This window comes from Colius striatus, chromosome 24, assembly GCF_028858725.1.
Source record: "Colius striatus isolate bColStr4 chromosome 24, bColStr4.1.hap1, whole genome shotgun sequence".
Lineage (NCBI taxonomy): Eukaryota > Metazoa > Chordata > Aves > Coliiformes > Coliidae > Colius > Colius striatus.
Window position 1 is genome coordinate 4,128,080 of NC_084782.1, and position 23,591 is coordinate 4,151,670.

Sequence of the window (23,591 nt, forward strand, 5' to 3'; positions counted from 1 at the left end):
TTTACCCATTAAAGCATCTCATATTCTAAAATATTAGTTTTATAAATCTAGTCTTCTGTTTTAAGGCTCTAAAAATCCCCTCTCCCCCTCCCTCCCCTCCCCAACTACCCTCCCCCAACCCCCCAAAAAATACCTACCAGCGCCTGATGGGCAACGGAGGACCAAAGCCGCCAGTTCACAGTCAGGAGTCTATAGTATTGCATCTTAACAATGAAAACCTGCTTCTGCCTCCTGGGAGTTTTACATCCCTTTCCTCGAATGCCTTCATGTGTTTGGTCAGGTCAAAATTTTGCAAAGCCAGAAAAAAAAAAAACCCAAAAAACACCAAAAAAAAAAAAAACCAACAAACCACCAAACCCCCACAAGTTATAAAAAGAAAGAAATCATCAGCCTCTTCCAGCCCTCCCGAGGTGTTGGATGGTTCTGTCCCGTGGTGCTGGTCTCCTGCCTCCAAGCGACGCTGCCTGCCCTGCAGTGATTTCTCATTGGAATAAAAACCAAACCCAAACCAAGGTGTCCCCGATGCTTCCTTTTTTTGTATGGCTCCTACAAATCTGAAAGCTTTCTTGAGTGAGGTAACAAAAGTTAGGCTTTCAAGCAAAGTACATGGTACGTAAAGTGTCCTGATGAACCTGCACGGCCTTGGCCAAGGCCTGGGGGTCTCTGCCGTTGCTCTGTCCGGATATATGGCTGCCCTCGCCACTGGAAAAGCAAGGAAATGGCTGTGTAACTATTTCATCTGTATTTCCCTGCCCTGGGAACAGAGAAACCCCCCTGGAGAGCAGGGTCTGTGAGTGCTGGCAGCACAGGAAGGCACCTCACCACAGCACACGGGGGTGCTGGGTGTGCTGGTGACCCTGCCTGGCACTGCAGAGCCACCCTGGCTGGTAATGCCCAGGGATGCTCCTCCAGGCCTGGATGAGCTCGAGCTCAGCATTGATTTAACCCTCTCCTACTCCCAGTTCCCCCTGAGCTGCAACCTAAGAGTTACGTGGGGTTCTCCTCTCAGAGGGGGTCTGCTGCAGCGCTGCTCTGATACAGACACTCTCAACCATGCTGCTCCCACCTCTGGGCTCTGCCTTCCCAGGGCCACGGGCAGAGCCCCCCCTCACCTGTCGTGCTCCTTGTCCACGAGGTGGTACCGCGCTCGGAACGCCACCAGCCGGGCGTAGTAGGCCGGGGCGGGGATGGAGACGGAGCGGGTGCAGCGCACGTAGGTGTGGCACAGCTGGTACGTCAGGATCTGCAGCTCATCCGCCGTGAACCGGTTGTCGTCCCAGAGCACGTAGTAATGGGATGGCCGGCTCGTACCCTGCCAGGGACAGCGGGGTGTGAGGTGCTGCGTCAGCCACGGGCAGCTGCCTCACATCCTCATTCCCTGATCAAAACGAGAGGTGCCTGTGCTGCCTTAATTTGAGAAGCCAACACACAGACAGGCAGTGTGGAGTAGGAAAGCCCTCAGCACCAAGGTGCAGAGCAGCATTAATGTCACTGCCTGCTGCACTGCTGTCCTTGTACAGCCCACTGCACCATGTGTCACAGCAGCTCCTCACCAAACCCAGCCAGCTCCTGGCTGTCCTGGCAGGGGGTGAGGAAGCCAAAAAGCCTCCCTTGCAGAAGCAGCTGTAGATCAAAGGAGTGCAATTTTTTCAGCCCAGTTTCTGACTAATCTTGGCTGCCTGAGGAAAGGCAGCTGCAAAGCACAGTGCCTGCTCCAGGGATGGTTGGCCCCAGCTCTCCTGCCCACGGCCAGACAACAGGTCCCTGCTGACAACCAGGCACCCCAGTGAGCCTGGCACGCTCAGAAACCAGCTGACAAGCTGCTGAATTGGCCTCTCTGAAGGAGGAAAATCTCATAGGAGAGATCCTTGGCTCCAGGAGAGAAACCAAGTACGTGCCACACGATGCTGGAGCAGCAGCATCCTGGCACCTGCTCACCAAACCACCTCAAGGGCAGCTTGGAGAGAACTTCCTGTGCCTCTGGTGCTGGAGGGAGGCTATGACAGGGCCAGGGCAGATGCACAACAGCACAAGCTGCAACAGCAGCCAAAGAAACCCATCAGCATCACAACAACCAGCTCCACGGTACCTGAATGCCTGCGTGGCTGCACAGGTAGAAGTCGAACTCAAAGGGGTGGGTGATATTTGTATCCACGGTTGTTCCTGCTGGGATGTTCCCACTCTTTCCAATCTACAGGGAACAGAAAGAGAGATCCAAGCACTGCAGAGTTTGGTTATTTCCAGCTGCCCAGAACACTGTCCATAACATATCTGCCCTGCACCAGGCCAAAGGCACAAGGCCTCCATCCCAGTTTGGGAGAACCATGCAGAGCCACCCCACAAGTGTCTGTCAAGGGGGGCCAGAAGCAGCTCATCCCGTTCTGCTCCCTGCCTAAATGGTCTTGCTGGCATAATTCACAAGCAACAACATCAGGCATGACATGGAGATAGAGCAAACAGGACCAAAAGGAAAGCAGGCAGGGTGAGGGCTGGACCTTGGCCCATCCTACTGTAGAAATGAGGATTAAGTGAGCAAAAACTCCAGGGACGTCTGCACAGTGTACCCTAGAGTCTCTGCCATGAGCTGCTGGGGCTTTTGCACCAATCTTCATGTAGAGTCAGTCTGGTTAGACTAGATCCAAACACTAAATTTGGATCAAACCTAGGAAAAGCCACAGCAACCAATGTCACCACACAGCACACACGAACAAGTTGTGAGCAAGCTAGGGGTTAGTCACCCTGTCACGTCGGTGGCTACAGCTGTCACCAAAACAACAGATGTTTTCAAGCTGACAGAGGCTATTTCAAGAGAGTCACCAGGATCATCAGCACCCAGTAACTCAGAATAACAGCAAACAGCTGTCTGGGTTTCTACAAGCAGCCTAATCCACAGGGATGCAGGAGACAACCAAGCAGCACGTTTCATTCAAGAGAGAGCTCTCTGCTTGCCAGCCATGAGCTCTTCCCTCAGCAAAATCAGAGCTGGCTCTCCCTAAAGGCCAGGGATGAATCAGCCACCTCTGTCCCCAGCCTCCCATGGTGCTCACCCTCTCATTCTTGTCTGCACAGAACAGACGGGTGTGATGCCTCTTCTGCACGACGATGTAGGTGATGCCAGGCTGGTAATCCTTCTCCAGTTTGATGCAGGCATCTCGGATGGCTAGGAGCTCATAGTGAAGGATCTGGAGAGACCGTGGCACGCAGGGTGAGGGCTGAGGTTGGCACACAGGACCCCTGTGGGAGCCTGTGCAGCCCCACGGACCGTTGGGGATCTGAGGGACCCTCACCTGCGGGAGCTGCCCCTCGGGAACGCCGTCACGGTAGAAGATGATCCTGGTGGGTTTGAAACGGGTGGATTTGTAGAACTGGATGAGGAGCTCCCTCACCATGTAGGACAAGTCCTCGATGATCTCCTGGCGAGGCCGCTGCACGCGCACCGTGGCACAGTACCGGCTGGGGTGGGCGTCCATGCTGCCCACGACCTGCAGCGACACACACGGGCCAGGCCCAGCCTTACAGCGGGAAGGACGGAGGGGACGTGGGGAACTGCCAGCCCCTGACCACTTCCAACACCCACAGCTGGCAGTGGGCAGAGCACCTGAGCTCACAGATCAGGAGATGGGGCAGTGAATGCTGTGCAGGCAACTAGCACCCAAAAAAGGACAGCCCTGGTGATGGCATGTCCTGGCTTCACGCTCTGCTGTGCCCTTTGCAGTGTTTAGAGGAATTTCCAGTGAGACAATTTGGCTGGTGCCACTCGGTGACGTGGCTGTGGGGGCTGTCACTGCTCTATCCCCATGCTGCTCCTCCTACCCAACAGCAGAGAGGTGAGGGGGCTGCGCTTTCCACCTCCCTCAGCCCTTCTCCCTCCATCCCTCACCTGAAAGGTTTTTGGTTTCCACAAAGGCCTGCATGATCCCAAACCCTGCTCTGCTTCTTTCCTCTGGGCAATGACAGCCCCAGGGTACAAAACCCAACCTGCAGTTGCAGTGCTGTTGCCTCAAGAACTGCTGCTGAGCTCTGCAGGGAGCTCTGCTATCAGCTGGTCTTTATCCCCTCAGCTGCAGTCCTTTACCCTCTGATTGTGGCACAGCCGCCCTGCCCAACCCAGAGACCCTCTGCCCAACAGGTGACCAAACCAGGTCAATGTTTGCCCAGAGCATTTGCTGCCATCACGTCCCTGGGGCTGTCCTTGCTCAGCTGCAGGCAGTGGAGCTGCCCCAGACACCCACTGTCAGCCTCCCCAGCGCTGCTGGGAACCAAGGACATGGTGATCCTGAGTCACCAGGCAGCAGTAGCCAAGCAGGGAGTTCCCAGCACAGCTGGGTGCTCTGGAGGGGACATCTCAAAGACATCGAGGTAAAGAGGTAGCGAGCAGCCAGGCTTGGTCCGACACAGGGCTGGGGCACAGCGTGAGTCACAAGCATCAAAGCGGGTGCTGGCCCATGCTGGGAGACTAATGCCCGTCTGCTTCACTGCACCGAGGCCAGCAGCGACTTCCCTGTGCAGCACACATGCTCCCAAGCAGGGGGAAAGCACAGACCCCGCATCATCTGCAGTGTTGAGCCTGCTGCCCCTGCCCAAAGCAATAGTTTCACTTTTGCTTCACCAGTCAGAGCTCTAGAGCCTGGGCTGCATCACTGGCGCTGATGTGTGCAACAGAAATGTTTCCTTTGGCTTCAGACACAGACCCCCTTCTATCGTCACAACACACCAAGGCCAAGGCCATCTAGAGGCTCTGTCCTTCTCCTTCCCTGCAGCTGCAAAAAAGCTTTCAGAATAAAACCAAAGCAACCCCACAGTGGTCCTGAACAGAAAACCCACAGAAGATGTTTTCAGAGGGGAAGCGCTGCCGCCAGGAAACAGCCTGTTCTGTCCCACCCACACCTACAGCAAACAGCCAAAAGCATTTCCCAACCCCTTCTAATTAATAAAAAAACACCCCTCCAAAGATACATTTGCATGCCAAGGAAAACCTGAGCTGTGAGTCCTGGAAAGTCAAGAGCTTCATAGGAAAATGCTGACGTGTTTAATTAAAACCGACGCTACGAGAACCTGACACTCTCCAGCGAGCACGAGGCAACGTCTCACAGGCTGAGCAAGGGCACGAGCTGCCCCCACCCAGCCTCACCAGCAGGCAAGAGGAAAACCCTCCTCCCCAGAGGCACAGAAGCCCAGTCACCCCAGTTTACCCCATCTTCAAATCCCTGCCTGTGGAAGGTTCCTCCCAGGGCTGCACTGAAGGACTGTGATGCCCAGGGATGACTCTAGTGAGCACCATGGCCACAAGCTCCTCAAAGACAGGCAGGAGGGGAGGCAAGGACCCACCACCCCTGACAGGTCATGGGGGCCACCCTGAGACTAGGTAGTGGCACATCCTCTTTATAGACACACAAGTCCCCTTTCAGCTCCTGCACAGGGCTCTCAGGCATCAAGCTTGGCCCTGGGCAGGGAACTTACAGCTGTTATGGAGGGTTTCTTGCCATCTCCTGCCGGTGGGTGAGTGACGTCGGCCCCGAGGAAGATCACTGGCTGCTGAAAGACAGCAGAGCTGGTGGGAGGGAAGAGAAAGCAGCAATCAGCCAACTGAGGCCATCTCAGGGTGATACACAGTCAAAGGAGGTGAGCAGGTCACACAGAAGACATCTCCCGACCTCCAGGCCCTGGCCTGGGCACACCAACAGCTCCTTACAAGGCCAGACAGGCTGCAAACCCCCACCTCAAAGAGCTACTTTATGCTGACACCCACAGGCACACTCTTCCCCAGGTAAAACCAGGCAGGTAGCACTGCCAGGGATTTGGGAAGCAAGCCCCAAAAATGGGAGGCAAAGGCTGTACGAACCGCTGGTGAGGCACAAGGATGTTGTTGATCCCGCCAAGCTTGACGTTGATCTTGAGGCAGAGGTTGGAAAGGGTCTGTGGGGAGGTTTTCACCACGTTCTTCACCTGGACACACTGTGTGGCCATTCCCAGGAGGGTGTCCCCAACACGCTTCACCTCAGCTGTGGGCAGAGGATGCAGGTGAGCAGACAGGCAACGTGCTGCTTCCAGCAGCATCCTTGGAAAGGGGGGAGAAATCACCCCAGGAGGAGCAGAGCCAGCCCTGCTGAGCCACAGCAGAGCCCCTCTCCTCACCCCTGCCCCAGACGCACCGTACACTGGCGTTTTCCCTGGCAGGATGACAATGATGAGCTGAAGCCCCGAATAAGTGTTCTTGAGGTGTCGAAACATGGGCTCCACACTGTCTGCACCCTGGGCATATTTGCAGAAGCAGGGTTGGCCTTGGATGGGCATCCCAGCATCCTTGGAGATCTTGCGCAGCTGGTCTGTGAAGTTCCTGTGCCCAGGAGGAGAAGCAGTGAGCCCTGAGCCCTTCCACATGGCAGCTCTGCCCCACAGCCCAGCCCCTGGGCACAGCTCCAGGAGACTTAGAGCTGAACCATCTCCTTGTGGTGCCCTTTTACCCAGGGACTGACCCTTCCTGACATGATGGAGCTGTGAGCTGTGCTCCCAAAGCTGCAGAACAGGGAGCAGACCTGTGCTGCCTGGACAGCTGATCACCAGGTTCACTTAAACTGGACAAAACACTGAGCCACACTTTGGATATTTGGAGTGCCAAGGGTAAATCTGATGCAGGGCAGGTTAGTGAGAGCATGAACCTCCCAGCTCTGCTCCAAAGGGGTCACAGCAGGAGCACAGTGTCACTCCCACCTCTATCCAGTTATTGCAGATGGAGATTTTGAGCTGCTCCAAACCCCTCCCAAGGCTGACTGTGGCAGCAGCCAGAAGGAGCACACACAGTGCTGGCCTCAATGCATCCACCTTGGTCAGGAGAAACCCAAGTCTCCAGCAGAATCCAAACCCAAGGGTACCAGTTCCCTAAATCAAACAAATCAGCCTCACTCTGTGGCACTGTGGTACTGAAGCAGAGAATCCCTAATGTGACAAAGCTTTCAGGGAGCCTGAGACTTCTCTGTAACAAAACCCTGTGGTAAGTTAGGATGCTTCCTACATGAACTATTTCAGGAAGGGTATTGGGGAAGCTTTATAATCAAATATCCCTCACAACCCCATCTCTGAGGAGACTCAGCTTAGAAGAGTTCAGTGCAGGTTTAGGGCTGGCAGTACCAGATAATGATACTGCAGCTACTTGATGCAAAGAGCAGATCAGCTCACACATGCTGGAGTGCCAATGTGCTCATTCCCAGCTGGCAGACCTTGCAATGGCTCAGGGACTGACTGCAGCCTGGATCAAGAGTCAGGTCCTCTGGATAAGCCAACAAGTCAAGACTGAACACCCAGGCTGAACTCAGATCCAACCTGAGCAGTTGAGCTGCAGCAGATGCAGTACCAGGGACGAAGGACATGCAGTCCCAGGCTGGAGTGTCACAGAGTGGTCATACCGTGAACCACAGCTGCCCCAGCTCCCCCCACCCTCATGAGCTGCCCTTTTCCTTACTTCAGCACCTCCTCCCGACACTGCTTCTGCGGGGCAAAGCAAGCAATCGCCCAGACTTTGATCTCAATGCCGTTGTAGAACTGCTTCCCTCGCATGTCCCACACGCCTTGGTTGGGAGTTGCAATGGCTCGGTTCTGCAAGGCAAACAGACAGTCAGAGCGTTGTGATGGCCTTGCCCTGGTTGTGCTCCCCATCACAAAGCCTTAGGGCCCTGGGCAGACCCAGCTCCTTGCACTGCCAGGGTCTGGCAATGGGCAATTCAGAATCTCAGCTCCTCAAGGGTGATGGGAGTTCCCCCGAGCTGCCTCACCCTCAGCATCCCATGTGACTCCTGTCTACAACTGTCAGAGGAGTTATATTGAAACCCCCAAAAACCCAAACCCATGACACACTAATAAAAAAGCCCAGCTCTAACCTCCAATCCTCAAGATACCACGAGTGTTGTTCAGACACTGTTTTTGGCATGAAAACATCTCTCTGAGCAATGCAGCCCAACAGCCAGGCCCTGCTTACCCTGCCTCCATACTGCAGGATGGGTGCTGGCAGGACCCTCCCCGTCACCTCTGTCATGTCATCTTTCACCTTGATCCCAAACTCCTGAATGTATGGGTCCAGGTTGTAGCTGGCATTCTTCATCTGCAGAGGGAAGGAAGTGCCATGGGAGGGAGTGAGACCAACTGCTGCATCCCATGCAGCTTCAGCTGGTCAGGAAGCACAGGCAACCAAAGTCCTGCTCTCTACACAGCTGAAATCCTCTCCAGAAGTGGAGGGCAAGAGGTTTAACACAAAGGGCCAGACTTTGTCCTGCAAACTGACCCACAGGATTGGACACTGACCAATGCAGCTACGAGCAGAGGCTGCTCCTGAAGTGTAAGGCATCAGTAGGAACATTCAGACTGGCAAGTGCAAGAGGCTCTTACCAAAAGACCCAGAAGGAATATCAAACATCCCTGGCTTTGAGAGCCCAGACACATCAGTTTGGGTGAAGAAGAGGGAGACAAAACCAAGTCATCAATCCCATCAGTATGTCCATTCAGAGCAGCTGAGGAGCAGGACCACAACAAGGTTCATGCCACAGGCCCTCCCAGGGACTCACACCACCTACCAGGCGACTGATTTCCTCCTGCCTGTCTGGGGCAGACCTGGCTGTTGCTTTTATCATGGTTGATGTTTGATTGTCTGTGAGCTTCTTGATGCAGCGCTGGCCTGCCACGATGTTGCACACCTGCACAGCAGGGGAGAGACAGCAGCCAGGCGTTAGGGACCAGTGGGACATGGGGCTGAGCTGGCCCGTGGGCTCAGCACTGGGCCCTGCAACCAGCCCCAAACCAGAGGTGCTGCAGGAAAATGGCATTTTTACAGCATGAATTCCTCCCTCACTTACTAGAAGTAGCTCTTGCCAGATCAACATTGAGGCAAGTAGTGCCCACAATACATTAGCTGCAGAATATTGTCATGCAATGGCATTCCATGGTGCCCAGAAGCCAGGGCCAACACTCACCTCCAAGGGCAGATATGTGTGCTTCTGCTCCTGGCCAACCTGGAGACAGGGTAGGTGAGGGTATTTCAGCTGCAGGTTGTATTTCTGCTTAAAGTACTGAGCCACTGTGCACTCCACTGTCTGACCACTCTCCAGCTGCAGGGGAAACCTGGCAGAGGCAGAACACGAAGGATGCACCTACTCAAAACAGACACTTCCAGACCTGAAGCACTACTTACTCTGGCTGGGAAGAGAGGGAAATGGAAGGTTCCCACTCTGAGCTACCGTAAATGAAGATATAAAGCACAACAGTGGTGTTTTCAGTCATGGAATCAGGAATACTCTGACCCCAGTGTGGGACTGAGGTCCCTAAATAAAGCTCTCCCTCACTAATCCAGCTAATCAGGGCAAATGTTTATTGCAGGACATGCCACACATGCCACAGTTAGGTACATAAATACAGCACACTGGCACTCATGAGGACTTCTGTGCTTGTTGCCCTCCCTGTGAGCTGAGCCGAGTCCCAGGGAAAGGCAAACCTGGCACAAGGCAGCAGCTCCAGGGTGGGCAGAGAGCAGGAGGAGTATATCTCCCTTCAAAAGTGAAGGGAAAAACCCCAAAGCTCCTGGTGGCAGGGCTGAGAGGTGCCATGCCACGTGTGACATCCAGCTTCACCCAGCACCAGCTCCATAAACAGCATCCTGAACATAAAGAACTAACCTGATATTCTTTAGGGAGACAAAATTAGGCAGAAGAGCCAAGATGAACACCCTGGTGAAGCACTGCATTCCTCCTGCAATTGCCAAGCCCTAGGGCTGGGCCCCAGGGATGCTGGAGCACAGGGAAGCGGGTGCAGGCAGTGACAGGCACAGGAAGCCCAAAGAGATACACCCAGAGCTGGGGGTGGGTGACAAGGAATGTGGCTGTGGCAAGGGAGGTGGGGGCTCAGAAGCCTGAGCAGGCACTGCTGGTTTGCCAGCAGGCAAGAACCAGGAGGAGTGATTTTCTGCCAGCACTTGGGTTTGTACAGCAGGAGCCAAAATTTCTTGTTGTGTTTTTTACTCTCTTTCATAGATGTTGGCAAAATTTCCAGAAATACTGCAGAAACCTGAGGAGGAAACAGCCTGAAAAACATCCCTGCTCCAGTTCAGCTCACCTCATTGAGTACTCAGCAGGAAGCACAAGCACAGCCCCTCCTGCCCCAGCACTGTCCCCAAGGAGAGGTCTGGATCTGTCTGCTCTTCCCCACACCCTCTGCCTCAAACATTGCTTTGCTTCCAAGCCTTTCTGGGGGGAATTCTGAGGGCAAACCACAGTGATGAGCCCTAGAAACATCCTTGGGCTGTGGCACCCAACAGTTTGGTGCTGAGTGAACCACCAACCCTGTCCATGGGGGGCTGCAGGGAGCACGGCAGCCCCCAGCACAGAGGCGTGCTCAGGCCAAACCTGCTCCCAGGCACACACAAATAACTTCAAGGCAGAGAATCGTTTTATCCCCTGACAAAGCTGCTGCTTTGGCAGTGTCTATTTTAGGAAAGAAGAAAACTAAACTTGGAGGTAAAAACTAGGACAATTCCTGGCGTGTCAGCTCCCGCCCGCCGCCTGCCAGACAAAGCATCCTCTGCACTCCCACCCTCCCCTGCATCCCCACATGGAGCTGTGCGAGCTGCCCAACCCCAAACACATCTCCCTTCGCCATGGCAGGCTGGAGTTTCCCATCCAGCTCTCCCTAACGACACCAGCAGCTGCTCCAAAGGAGAACAGCTCGGCTCTTCCCAAGGGCCTTACGTCTGGTGGCTGGCCGGCCGCCTCGTAACGTTACACACGCGGTATTTCCTCTTCATCTGCCCACAGTGGGTAACCTCGACTTTCAGACCTGATGTGAGACAAGGACACACAGCAGTGTCACTGCCAAAGGTGGGAGTGATTCCCCTTCGCTCCACTTCCCCCAACATCTTCCTTAAATAACGAACCACTGCAGAGTGGGTTTGCTTGTGGAAGTGCCCAAAGAAGGCAAAAGTGCCCCAGGAGATGTTCTAAACATGTAATTCCAGTGCTCCCACCTCACTGCAGAGGTTGAAGGGGAGATCAGCCAGTGTCTGGGGCAAAACCTGGCTGGGGTCAGGTCCCCAGCGCTCTCTGGGGCTCTACCTTTGATCTCCTTGGTGAAACGCACTCTCTGTGAGTCCGTCAGAGGCTTCGGCTGCTCGTCGATGTTCCGGATGTCCAGAACCTCGCACATGAACTCGATTACGGGCTGGGCTTTGTAGAAGGCAGTGGCTGACACTGTGGGACAGATACCAGGATGTGTCTCTTCTCTCTCCCAGCAGATCTAGCCCAAGAGTCGGCCAGATCCAGTTTCCCACACACCCAACCCCACTGCTGCAGTTCCCCAGCATGAAAAATAATACATCACCATCAATGTTGAGCATCATCTTCCACATGGCAGGTCTGACCGACTGGTGGAAGCCAAACCAGACCTCCCTGCCCCCTCCCAGGGGGTGGTAGTAGCCTTCAGGGGGGGAGAAGAAGGAGCGGCCGACGGGAGTGTATCTGTGAACCAGGGCAAACCACATCAAACACTACACACCAGTTCCCCTGGAAGCAACCACAACACACCCCCAGCCCCTCTGAGCCACCCCTCACCCCCCAGCTGCATCATCCCACTCATCTCTTTTGCAGAAGCACCAGGAGCTTTGGCACTGAGCAGCGCAGCAAGCAGGGCTGCCTCCTCCCACACACTGTCAAGGCTGCTCCCAGCCTGCCAAGGGCAGACACTCCCCACTCTGGCACACATGGTGCTGGCAGCAGGGTCACTCTCCCACCAAGCTGGTACCTCATGGAAGCCAGATGCCTCATGGCAACATCCAGCGCCTGCACGGACTCCAGGGGGACGGGGATCTGCCCGCTGACCAGCGCCTCGTGCAGCATGCGCCAGCTCACGATGGCCATCCATTTGATAGACACCTTAAATATCCTGTCCTTGCCTTCCCCTGGGATCGTCACCTCAAAGTCAACCTGGGTGCAGAAGGGAGGGAAGCGATGGGGAGGTTGTTTCAGCGGGTCCCTCCCGGACAGGAAGCAGCTTGTGGCTGCTCACTGTCCCTTCTTACCCGCTCGTTTCCAATGGGCAGGGCTGTGACGGTGTAGATGTTCTTCTTCCCATCGTAGACTGGTTTTCGGTCGCCGAAGATCTGTGGTTTGAAGTGCTGTACCATGTACTCCACGACTTCCCTACACAGGCAAGCAGGGCAAGAAAGAAGGGCAGGAGGAGAGAAGGATGATGTTTTGTTTCACGTTCTCATGTTCTTTCTTCACGTTCTCACACCTTCTGCAACCTGCCTGGTCCCCAGCATCCCTACCCAGGGCACTTCTGAGCTGCAGGGCATCAGAGAGTAGAGCTGGTCCTGCTGCTGAGGAGGGTCCCCAGATAAGCTGCCCCATGTCTTGCCCTGCAGCTTCCCACAAGGAATCACAGAATCATTATGGTCGGGAAAGACCTTTAAGACCATCGAGTTCAACCACTAACCTCACACTGTCAAGATCATCGTTAAACTAAACCATATCCCTCACCTATGCATCTTTTGGATATCTCTAGGGATGGAGACTTCCCCCATCTCCCTGGGCAGCCCATTCCAGTGCTTAAAAACTCTTTCAGTAACAAATTTCTTCCTCAGTTCCAAGCTAAACATTCCCTGGTGCAACTTGAGCCTATTTCCTCCTGTCCTATAATTCATTACTGGAGAGAAGAGATCAACCACCACCTTACAACACCTCCCTTCCAGTCCAGCCTTCTCTTCTCTAGGCTAAATATCTCCAGCTCAGCTGCTCCTATTAAGACTTGTTCTCCAGACCCTTCACCAGCTTTATTGCCCATCTCTGGACATGCTCCAGCACATCAACACACGACATGGTGCAGGAACACACACCAGCTGGAGCTGGCTGCAAACCCGACGGGAAGACAAGAGCAAATGACTCGCTGCCCGTGGCTGCTGAAAGCATGTGCAGCATCTACTCACCAGCCTTTGGGGTGCAGAGCTGCCCAGGCTGTCAGGGTAGGAGGGGATGGGCAGCCAAGAGGACATCAAAAAGAAAAACAAAGAAAAGGTCTGAAGCCTGGGGTTTGCTATTTTTAAATGTGGGATTGTTGCCAAAATAGCACAGCTGCTGTGGAGAAGCAGGGGGACCATGCTGAGGCTGTCAGGGGCAAGGAACCAGCGCTGCTGCACAGCCACAGCTGGAGGGTCCAGCCACCCGTGGGCACTAGCAGCACTGCAACCCCTGCCACCATGTCACCCTGATGTCTTCCACTGCTGAAGGCAGAGACGGGCACTCGTGGAGCCTCCACAAAGAAACTGGAAGCGGGGAACAAGTGCCAAAACCTCTAATACTTGCCTTACCTGTTGACTCTGCGTGGACATTTGTCAGGTTTGATATCCACTTCATAATGGTACACATCAATCTTGGGGATGTCCACTTCAAAGTAGTTGGCCAAGAGTTTGATGGGCTTCCCGACAGTTCCTATCCCGGGCCGGCGCGGAGCCTGGAAGACCTGCTGCAGCGGTGGCAGGTATGCGCCTGCAGCTGTGGGACAGCACACGCGTCAGGGGGCTGGGAGAAACCCCCTGCCCAGACAGACAGACAGACAGAGCAGCACTTCCCACCACTGCATCCCAAACCAGGAGGTCTCCCATTCATGCAGCTGGCAGGAGGTGACTGGGACGGAACTGGGAGCGGCATAGCTGGAAGCAGTTGCCCTGGGCAACATCCGGCAAGCGTCTGTCGCCAGCTGAGCTGTCAAAGGGGAGGGCCAGGCCCTCAGTTGTGCAGATGTCAAACCATCCCCTGGCAGATAAATCATCTCTGCTTTGCCTTGGGGTGAAGAACTCATCAGGGGCCTGGCATGGCAGCTGTACAGACCTTCAGAGGATAAGTGGCTCCCACTGTCCATCCCAACCACAGATGCACCCACGTCCTGGTGTACACCACCACATGCGTAACCCAGCTCCCTCACCAGACGTGGGGACAGAACCACACCTGGTTCTGCTGACACCAAAGGACAGCTTGTATCTGATGTCCACATGAAAAGAGCTTTGAAAGCACCCACCTCACCACTGCAAAGCTCCACCTCAACTTCTGTTTTGCTCAAGACATGTTGCAATATGTAAACAACCAGAACGGCGGCAAGAAACTCTCCTGCCCTGGTTTTAAGAAGCAAGTACAGTCTCAGATCGGCACCAAGAGCTCGCCACAGGTCTGGCAGCAGCAGCAATCTTTGCCTGAAGCTGAATTAGTGAAGATACACTTAGACTAAGGCCAATCCTCCCAGGGCTGTGGTGTGTTTTTATTGCCCATCCCATGGGACAGTGTTTGCCAGGCACCGCCTGCCCCGTGGCACGGCATCGATGGTGACATCAAAGCTGACCCATGCAGAGAGCTTTGTGCTAAGGGCAGCTCCAAAAAATCACTGAGGTCTGACAGCTCCCCAGTGCCAAGCAGGAGGCAGCACTGGACCTGCTGGGTCATGGGGTGAGGAGAAATGGAAGTACTGCAAACTCCAAAGAAGAAAGCATCCATCCAATGGTGCCCAAGGGGTTTTGCCACCAGAGATCTCGCCCCACTCCATCTGCCAGTTGTGGCTGCAGAGACACTCTGCTCCTGCCCCTACACATCTTCCTCGACCAGCGTTGTTGTTCAGCTCATGGCACGCCCAGGGTCGGTTTCAGCAGGAAGGGGGTTTGCAGGCACCCTCTGCCTGTGTGCCAGGGCTGGGGTGGTCCTGCCATGCAAAGCTCAGCCAGGCTGTCCCGGTAGCACAGGCAGCCTTTGTCCCATGGCCAGGCCAGCCCCTGCCCTGCTGATTTACAAGCCAGCCCCAGCACAATGGGGAAGCTCTGCCTGGTGGGAGGAGATGAGGGACCACATCTGCTCCTGGGAGAGAAATACAGCCCCTCTGAGACACCCAGACTTCTGCTGGAGGCCAAGTAGGAGGCTGAGGAGTCAGCAGCGGCCCCGCTGCCTCCCTCCCCACACAGGCCTCTGATGTGAGCACAGCACTGGCTCCACAGGCACTGAGACACAGACAATGCAGCTCCCCAGACTCTCCTCCAGCAGGGACCTGCAGCCACGTGCACTTTCCCCTCCATCCTCCAGCAAATTCCAACTTGCTGCCGGAGGGAAGATGCCACAAGAAACAGGAAACACGTTATTGCACCTGCACTACACGGTAATTCAATGCTAGACTGTGCAGGATAACAGCTTGCTTTGGTTTATACCAGTCATAATGATGGTGTTTCAAACTCCACATCACAGGATAACTCAGGACCTAGTACCTGAGCTTGCCTTTTATCCTTAACCTCTCTCCAAGGTAATTCTCAACTGTCATTCCAATAACAAAGCAGTCCCATTGCTGAGGAAGGATAACTCCAGGGCAGCTGTCTGATGGAAACCTACTATAGATGATAGGAGGTAGTAAAACCAAACCCCCACTTAAGCAGCATGAGCCCCAAACCCATACAGAGGGAAGTACCAGTTTTTACCCAAAGCCCATCATGCAGATTCACTAGGGAAGTTCTGGAGATGCAGGGATTGGGCACCAACACAGCACAGGGCTGAACAGCGCTTCTAAGCTCACAGCACCCTTCAACTCAAAGGTAACTTCACCAAAGAAGCTTTCAATGCCCCTGCCCTCTGAGGTGAGTTCTGCCCTTCCTGCCTCCTTCCCACTTTGCCTGGCTCCACCTACCCCAGTTTGCATCTTCCCTCTGTTTCCCAGCCCCCAGAGGGCTCAGCCAGCAGGGCTGGGTGTGGGAACGCAGTGTGTGGCTGCTCAGAGGGCTCCATCTGGGTGGCCAACTGTCCAAGTCAGCCCCCAAACAGCATCCCAGCTCCAATTTCAGCTCCTGAACACATGGTGCTCTTAGCACTCCTTGCTCCCATCCACTTCCTTTTTAAATCCAAATTTCAATTCCAGGCTAAAAATACCAGAAGCAGAAAAACAGAAGAGCAGCAAAGCAAGCTTCAAACCTGCTTTTTACTTTTGCACCCCACCTCTGCAAGACGTCTCCTGACCACACAAGGCCACCACATTAACCTCTGCAGGGCCAGTCCTTGCTCTGCTCTTGCTTCTGCCTTGTAGCAGGAGCCCTGGAGCTCCAAAATCTACAGGGAGCCCTGAGCCTGAGGCTACTGCACCTCCTGGGACAAGGCAGCATGGGACTTGGAGCAGTCCAACGAGCAAGACAGGGATCTGGAGGCCAATGTGGGGCTTGGAGCCCTGCAGGCACGTGCAGCTGCTCTGGAGCAGGGAGGCCTCCAGTACCCCAGGACAAACGGCTGTGCCATGCTCCAGGGGCAGCTTGTTTTAAGAAACTGATTTTCAGATGAGAGGCTCACAGGGTAATTCATGTCTCCACATGACAAACATTTCTTGGCAATCACCAGCTCCCTAGCTGCAAGCTGATGCATTTTAAGATCATGGTTGGCAATCACAGAGGTATTTGCCAGTGCTGCTGGAGCCTCTGGTCCCTGCTCTGGCTTTTGAGTGAAAAAACACACAGCCCACTTGCAAGACCTGCCAGAGGACAGCAGCTCCATGTGCCCTGTCCACTGCCTCCCCTGCAACCACACTAAGGGCGTCACCTGTAGTTTTTCCTCTTCTGGACCTTCTCAACCTTGAGATGATCCTGGCAGCCAGGCAAGAGCAGGACAGCATCTCCATGTGCCCTGTATCACTGTAGATGCAGGGGATGCAGGGCTGCAGCCCCAGCTCAGCAGTACCTCAGTGCTGGAGAGGAGATGAAGCAGGTTTGGGGCTGGCAGAAGCCATGCTGCAGGTCCTGCACCCATCCTGCAGCCCTGGTGCTGCACCACTCAGCCTGAAAATTACACTTTGCTGTACAAACCCTCTCACTAGAGGATCACCAGATGCTTTACAAGCATAATGCCTCTCAATTAGGATCATGAATCACAGATGAAGGAGTCAGCCTCCAGCAACACAAAAGTTGGCTCAGGACTTTGATTCAAGCCATGAGATACAGCAAACACAGGATCATACATAAGGGCAGCCTGGCTGGAGGAAGCAGTGCTGGGACAGCAGGAGATGCTCTGCAAAGACATCAGTGCCAAGGATAGGAAAGTTCAGCCTTGGGCTGACTTGGAAGGGTTGATTTTGGTGACTGCAAACACATGGTCCTCGAATACAAGGAGCAGGAGCAGCTGCCCTGGCAGCCCAGTCCCAGGCTGGCTGCAGGGCTTGTGCTGCCTGCCCAGAGCTTGCCCAGTAAAACAGGGAGTGATACTGACCCTTCCTTTCTAAATTACTTTGAGATCCAAAGGTTTTTCAAAAGCCATTATCTCCCAGTGCCTGTGCACTGCCTGGCACAGCACTGCCTACCTGGGACCTGGATATTTACAACCACTGACCCAGGGTAGCAGCACAGGGAGGGCAACCAGGGCTGACAGGAGCTGCAGCATCTAGCACCTCTGGGCCGTGCGACAGGCTCTAGCTTGGCCTTGGCTGCTTCAGCCCAGGTGAGAGAGACCTCAAAGCCCTCTGGAAAGCACTCAGGCAGGGCTCACCCTTTCCTGTGCCAGTTCCTGCCCCAGGGTGCTCACAATTGTATTGGATTTGTGTGGCAAGGTTTTGGAGAAGGCTGCAGGAGTGGCTGCTGTGACAAGCTACTGGAAGCTTCCACCCTGTTTGAAAGACTTAATGCCAGCTAGCTCCATTTCTCATTATCCTACTTTGACTGATAATAAATTAAGCCAGTTTTCCTCCAAATCAAGTCTGTTTTGCCCCTGATGGCTATTGCTCAGTGATCTCCCTCTCCTTACCTTGGCCCACAAGCCTTTCATTATATTCTCTCTGCCCTGCCCAGATGAGGAGAAGGGTGACAGAGCAGCTTTTGGTGGGCACCCAGCATCGAGCAAGGGTCAACCCATCCCAGGCTTTCCTCACAATTTAACTTGGTGCAAATCCTCCCAAAAGCCAGCTCTGCTGTCCATCAGGCAGCACAACGTGGCATCCCTGGGCATCTCACGCTCAGAGCCCCAGACTGTGGCTCAGAGCAGGAGAAAAGGGGCCAGCAGCAAAACGTGCTGGGTTCCCCTGGGTAGAAGAGGCCAGCAGTGAAACACAGGTTCCCCCTGGGTAAAAGCAGCCTGGTTAAAACACAACCCAAAGAGCCCAGGGGGGCTTCTGCATACCTCGACTCTCCATGGCAAAGCTGCACAGCCTCCCACTTTGTCATGTAAATGCGGGTGCCCGGGGGGCTGGAGCGCCGGTGTTGTTCCTGCAGCACAATGCGGCCAGTGAGCGGGATGAAATCCGCCTGCCATTATAAATTCAGCAGCCCGGGAGAAATCACAGACTTTGGCACACAAAAGCCGTGCCCTGGGGCCGCGCCGGCGGCGGGAGCATCACCTCCAGCACAGCCATCCCTTCCCGGGGAGCAGCGGCGGGCAGCGAGCGCGGCCAGGGCAGCGCTGCCAAGGTGAACGTCCGTTTGGGGTAATTAGCGCAGGAACACGCTTTGTTTCTATTATGTTCTATTATTTATTGTAACAGCTGGGGAACACGACCCGCTGCCCAACAGCTGCCTGAGCCCCGGCAAAGCCGCCGGTGGGACGGCATGAAATTACCATGTCATTTAAATCCGCATTCAGCCGAGGGGCCGCGGGAACCGGCTGAGACAAAAGGGAGTTTTATTGCGGCGGCGGCGGGGCCGCGACAGCCCCATCCCCACACAGCCAGCCCCGCCACAACACAGCCGGGAACCAGCGCGGAGCGGCGGCGCAGCGCACACGCAGCGTGGTCTGTGCTCACCCTAAACCAGCCCCAGAAACACGCAGAGAAGTGAAACATCCCCCCCAACGTAAAGCATAGAAAGCTGCTGGTGGGGCGAGCAATTGGCTCTTCCAGTCGTGTCCAGGCTCGACGTCACCAACGCTGACCCACAAAGCCCTGGCATCGAAAAGCACCGTCTCATCTCAGGCATCGCACCTACCACCTCCTCTTTCCCCAGCACAACCACAACCAGGTTCACATGGCCACAGGCGCTTTTCAGTTGACACTGAACTGAGTTTAAGTGGCTCACGACCCCGTGGGACAGAGCATTAGCCCATTAGCCTGTCCCAGGCACCAAAGTCTGTCTTCCAAAGGAAAGTCTGAGCTGCCCAGGCGCTGTTTCTATGCTGCACCGTGGTGGCTGCATCCAAGAAATGGACCAAAATGGGCTCTAAGCTGTGTTACTACAGTATTTACTTCTGAAAGCACTGAAGTTCCTTGTATCCTCCCCACCAAGCACTGCAAAGGGCATCGTTGCACTGTGTCAAACCTCAGCTTTTTGCTTGGAAATCACCAGTCATGAGTTCTAAGGGTCATGTTAAAACCTCTGCAGCTGAAGCTGGTGCCCCCACATACTGGCAGTCCCACAGGGGTTGGGGCAGAGAGCAAACAAACAGCAGCAAGAGCATTGCCAGCTCCATCACACCCATTGATGTGTCTGCAAACCAGCTGCTTTGGCTACAGGGAGAGTGGCAGGACGATGCCAGTGGCACAGATACAGCTCGACCGGCTGCAGTGGCATGAATGGACCCACGAGGGTCTTGCTGAGCTGGCCCTGACTGCCCAGCAGCTCCACAACCCCCTTTTCAGTTCCTCTGACTTCAGTTCCACGTGAGAAGCACACGGTACTGTGAGTGCCACCACCTCCAGCAAACATACCGGCTGGCTTGTCAGGACGGTGTCACCCCACGCCAAGAGCCTGGGATCCCCACTAACAGCACCTGGGCCAGGCAAAGGCCAACACCCCTCCTGGTCTCACATCACTCCCCAGGCTGTCCAGGCAGCAGCCAGGGAGGCACAGAGCTGGGAGCAGCAGACAAAGGCAGCTCCCAGCATCAGAGTGGACAGGACAAAGGCAACACTGTCTCACCGTGGCCCCGCACCACAGGCAGCCCAGCAGAACCATCAGCCAGAGACTCCTGGTGCAGAGGTTAAAACCCATACACAGCTCAGCCACAGATCACCCTGCCCAAGGACAGGGCTCTTCTGACAGATTTGGCTTCCCTTTAGCATCTGCCATGTTAACAGCTTGTCCCTGTTTTGTTCTTCCACGAGTTCAGGGAGGCTGCAGGAAGTGTCTGTAGATAAACCCTACGTGCTGTTTCTCCAGGCAAGGTGCTTCTCCCAGCTTTGTTTCTGGCTATAATCTCGTCCCAGAAACGGGCACAAGCGATTTTGTGTTTCCTGAAGATAAAGAAATCCAACAGACGGAGCAGTTGTGGGGTTTTTGTAGGGTTCAGCACAGGAAGACAGTGGTTACCAACAAAAGCCTTTAGGAAGTTTGTGAAGGATAAAGAAAACTAAAAGTTGGGGGGAAATTGACTTCAGTTTCTGAAAGCAGTGTGTGCATGAATGCCTCTCCAAGCAGTATCTGTGGGTCAGAACATGTCCTAGGTTCCCCCACCACCTTTCCAGGCACTTTCACATCAGGCACAGGCTGGGTTTCTACCCTATTACCCTGACAGGTCACAGTCCAGCACCATCAGGGCTTGTAAGCAAGGCTCAGCCCTGTGCCTGGGGCATATCAGCAGGAAAAGGGATGCTAAGGCAGAGTGGGCTCAGCAGTGGCTCCTGCAACCCAGGGGAAATGTCTCCTCTACACACAAGGTGACCTGGGTGGGATCAGACATCCCTCATCCACGTTTAGGGGAACCTCCCAAGAGCACAGCATCAGAGTCCTGCTCCCAGCACAGCCCTCTCTGCCTTGGGGCCCCTCATCCTGTCAGCAGGGGCAAAATCCAAACCCCTTCCCTCAACCGTGGCCCCACCTCATCCAAGACATTGTTCTAAAGCACCTTAACAGACTTAGTTAAGGCTGAGTAGGAGGGTGCAGGCACTGGCAGCGTTATCTGTGCTGCCCAGAGGCTGCAGCTCAGCTATCGCCTGGAGGCTCCAGCAAAGCCCGTGTCACCCCCCACGCAGTCGCCAAATCACAGCTTCCAGAGGCCAATAAATCAGCCCCCAAGACAAAGCAGCAGCAGCCAGAAGGTAATGCAGACATGAAGAGACCTCCGTGCCACACTTGAAAATTAAAGGACAGACCAAAGTTTGCCTCTAAACGAGCGGTTTTACATCAAAATCTCACCAGGCCTCTGCATTTCAGTGGGCAACAAACTTGCCAGTGTGAGAGCTGCAAAAAGGCCACAGTCCCCAGACCCCATCACTCCCAACCCTCTTTCTCCTTTATTTTAGGCACCAAAATCCTTCTGTGACTTAGAGCAGCACACACTCACAATGCTCACAGCAGGCACGTGCAAGTGGCTGCTGATGCCACAGCCAGACAAGCGAGTTTTAGGGAGCAGCTCCCCAAACCCCCATGGAGTAGCCCAGTGCAAAGCGGTCAGGATCAAAAGCATCATCAGACCTCCCATCTCCAGCTAGAGATGTGGATGTTGGGGTGGGGGACATGGGGTGACTCTAGAGCTCAGCCCCCACGGCCCCCTGCCAGCAGCCAGCCGTGCACAGCCCCGGCTCCGCGCATGCCCCAGCGTGGGGAGAGGAGCCGCTGGGTTCTGTCACGGTGTGCAGCGTCGCCGGCCCCGCGCCAGCTCCCAGCCTGTGCCCCGCTCCCCAAAACACCGCACCAAGGGACACGGGGAGCTGGGGGGAACGGGGAGTCGAGGGATGCTGCTGCCGATTCTCCTCTGTCCAAACACGCCCTTTGCACAAGGCTCACGTCGCGGTTTACGGAGGATCCTGTGGTCCCAGCCCCTGGAGCTGGATGTGTCCCCCCGGCCCCACACCCCAATCCTTGGGGTGCTCTGTCCCATATGGGCCCCGTCCTCTGCCTTCCCATCGCTGCTTGCCCCCGGGGCACCCCGAGGGGCCGGGCCTGTCGCTCACCCCCAGGGAGGCAGCTCTGAAACCTCTCCCCGATGCCCCCAGGCCGGCTGCAGCCCTGGGCAGGAGCCTTCCCCACAGCACCTCACTGCACAGGCACCCCCCTCACGGTCTGCCCCTCAGCCCCGCTGCTCAGACCCCCCGCACCCCGCCGCGTCCCACGGCATACGGCCCCGCTCCACATCCCTCACCGCACCCCGTGCCGGCTCCTCCACTGACCCCCCCCACTGCACCCCCAACGCCTCCAACACACACCCCGCCATTGCACAGCCCCCCCGTGCCCCCGCCTCACCCCCACCGCGCGGCTCCCCGTTACAGACCCCCTCTGCCCTCACAGCGGGGCTCGCCGGCCCCCATCGCGCAGCCCCCCTTCCCCCCGTTGCACACTGGCCCCCGGCTGCCACCTCCTCCATCGCACGGCCCTCCCCGCACACCCCTCACTCCCCGTTGCACGCTCTCGCCCCCCCCACTCCGCCGCCACTTCCCCCCGGTGCGCAGCGCCACGGCCTCTCGCATCCCCACCGCCGCTACCTGCTCCCGAGGGTCCCGCTTCCATCCCATCCACGCGGGCGCCGCTCCGAGCCGGGAGCCGTGGGCCGCGGGCAGGGCCGGGGCCGGGCAGGGCCGGGCAGAGCCGGGGCCGGGGCTGCTCCGCCGCCCGCCGCAGCCGCCTCTCGCCGCGCCACAGCGCGCACGCGCCGCCGCCGCCGCCCGGCCCCGCGCCCAACAAAGGCGGCGCCCCACAGACCCGCCGCCATCTTGGGCCCGCGCGACGCGGCGCCGCTGCCCCGGGGAGGCCCTGGAGTGGGGGCTCTGAGGGGATCCCTGAAGGGCGGCCCTGAGGGAGGGCTCGGGGTTGGGATCCCTGAGGGGGGTGTCGGAGTGCGGCCCTTCGGGGGGAGTCTGAGGGGATCCCCGAGGGAGGGCTCTGAGGGGGAGCCCCGGCCTCCCCTCTGATCCACCCGACAAAGACTTCTTTTCAGATTTTTCCCGTTTTTTTTGGCTCATTCTGTGCTCCCGGGCCGAGGAGGGAGTGGTGAGGGAAGGAGTTGTTGCCGTGGTCCACCTGAACCCTGCAAAACTGGGAAGAAACATCCAGATTTCCACCCTATTTGTCACAGAGTCGCTGTCCCCAATAACTCATGAGTGAAACAGCGACTGTGGGGCTTGATTTCACTAATAAAGTCAGAAAGCCATTGGAGCGCCCTTTAAACAGATCCAGTTTGTAATCCTAGTCTGGTTTGTGTGAGGTAATGGAGGAATACCACAGAAATCCAAACTATTAAAGTGTTTTCACTTCTTGCTACACCGAGTAGTCGCATCCATGCCCAGAGGTGAGGCTGGAAGGGGCAGCTGAGGGACAGGGACCTGCTTCCTCACAGGAGCCGTGCTGCTGCAGCCCCGGGGTTGATGTAAATCTTTGCCTCATTTTTTAAGCACTGAGATAAAGTCACCTTTTACCTGAAGCTGAGCCATCGTGGTTCCCAAACCCACAGCAACTCCAAAACCCAGAGCAGGGTGCTGCTGAAGATGCAGGTTATTTAAAGGGTAGGGAGCTGTCAAGTTTTGGCTTCATCCAAAAGCTTTTTCTGTCTTTACCATTGTATTTTTAGTCAAGTACAGCTGAGGACACAACAAACCTCCACCTGTAATCAAGATGAGTAAGCAAAGAGCTCATTAATTTGTGACTTTCTCATATAGAATCACTTCTCCAGGCAGATACAGATGCCATTGACACCGTATTT

At 55.6% G+C, this 23,591-nt stretch overlaps 1 protein-coding gene across 1 annotated transcript; it reads right to left on the minus strand.

Moving 5' to 3' along the window:
* Positions 1-129: 129 nt before the first annotated feature.
* LOC104556897 (protein argonaute-1) lies at positions 130-22,496 on the minus strand. Its single transcript, XM_062014389.1, has 19 exons — positions 22,378-22,496; positions 13,340-13,523; positions 12,053-12,173; positions 11,776-11,957; positions 11,356-11,492; positions 11,091-11,225; positions 10,728-10,815; positions 8,961-9,108; positions 8,565-8,684; positions 7,973-8,095; positions 7,460-7,593; positions 6,153-6,337; positions 5,843-6,002; positions 5,461-5,551; positions 3,288-3,482; positions 3,048-3,182; positions 2,090-2,191; positions 1,113-1,312; positions 130-702 (listed from the first exon to the last, which is right to left on the minus strand). Exons 1-19 carry the CDS (start codon positions 22,400-22,402, stop codon positions 594-596), a joined length of 2,574 nt encoding a protein of 857 aa, XP_061870373.1. The 5' UTR covers positions 22,403-22,496; the 3' UTR covers positions 130-593.
* Positions 22,497-23,591: the final 1,095 nt, after the last annotated feature.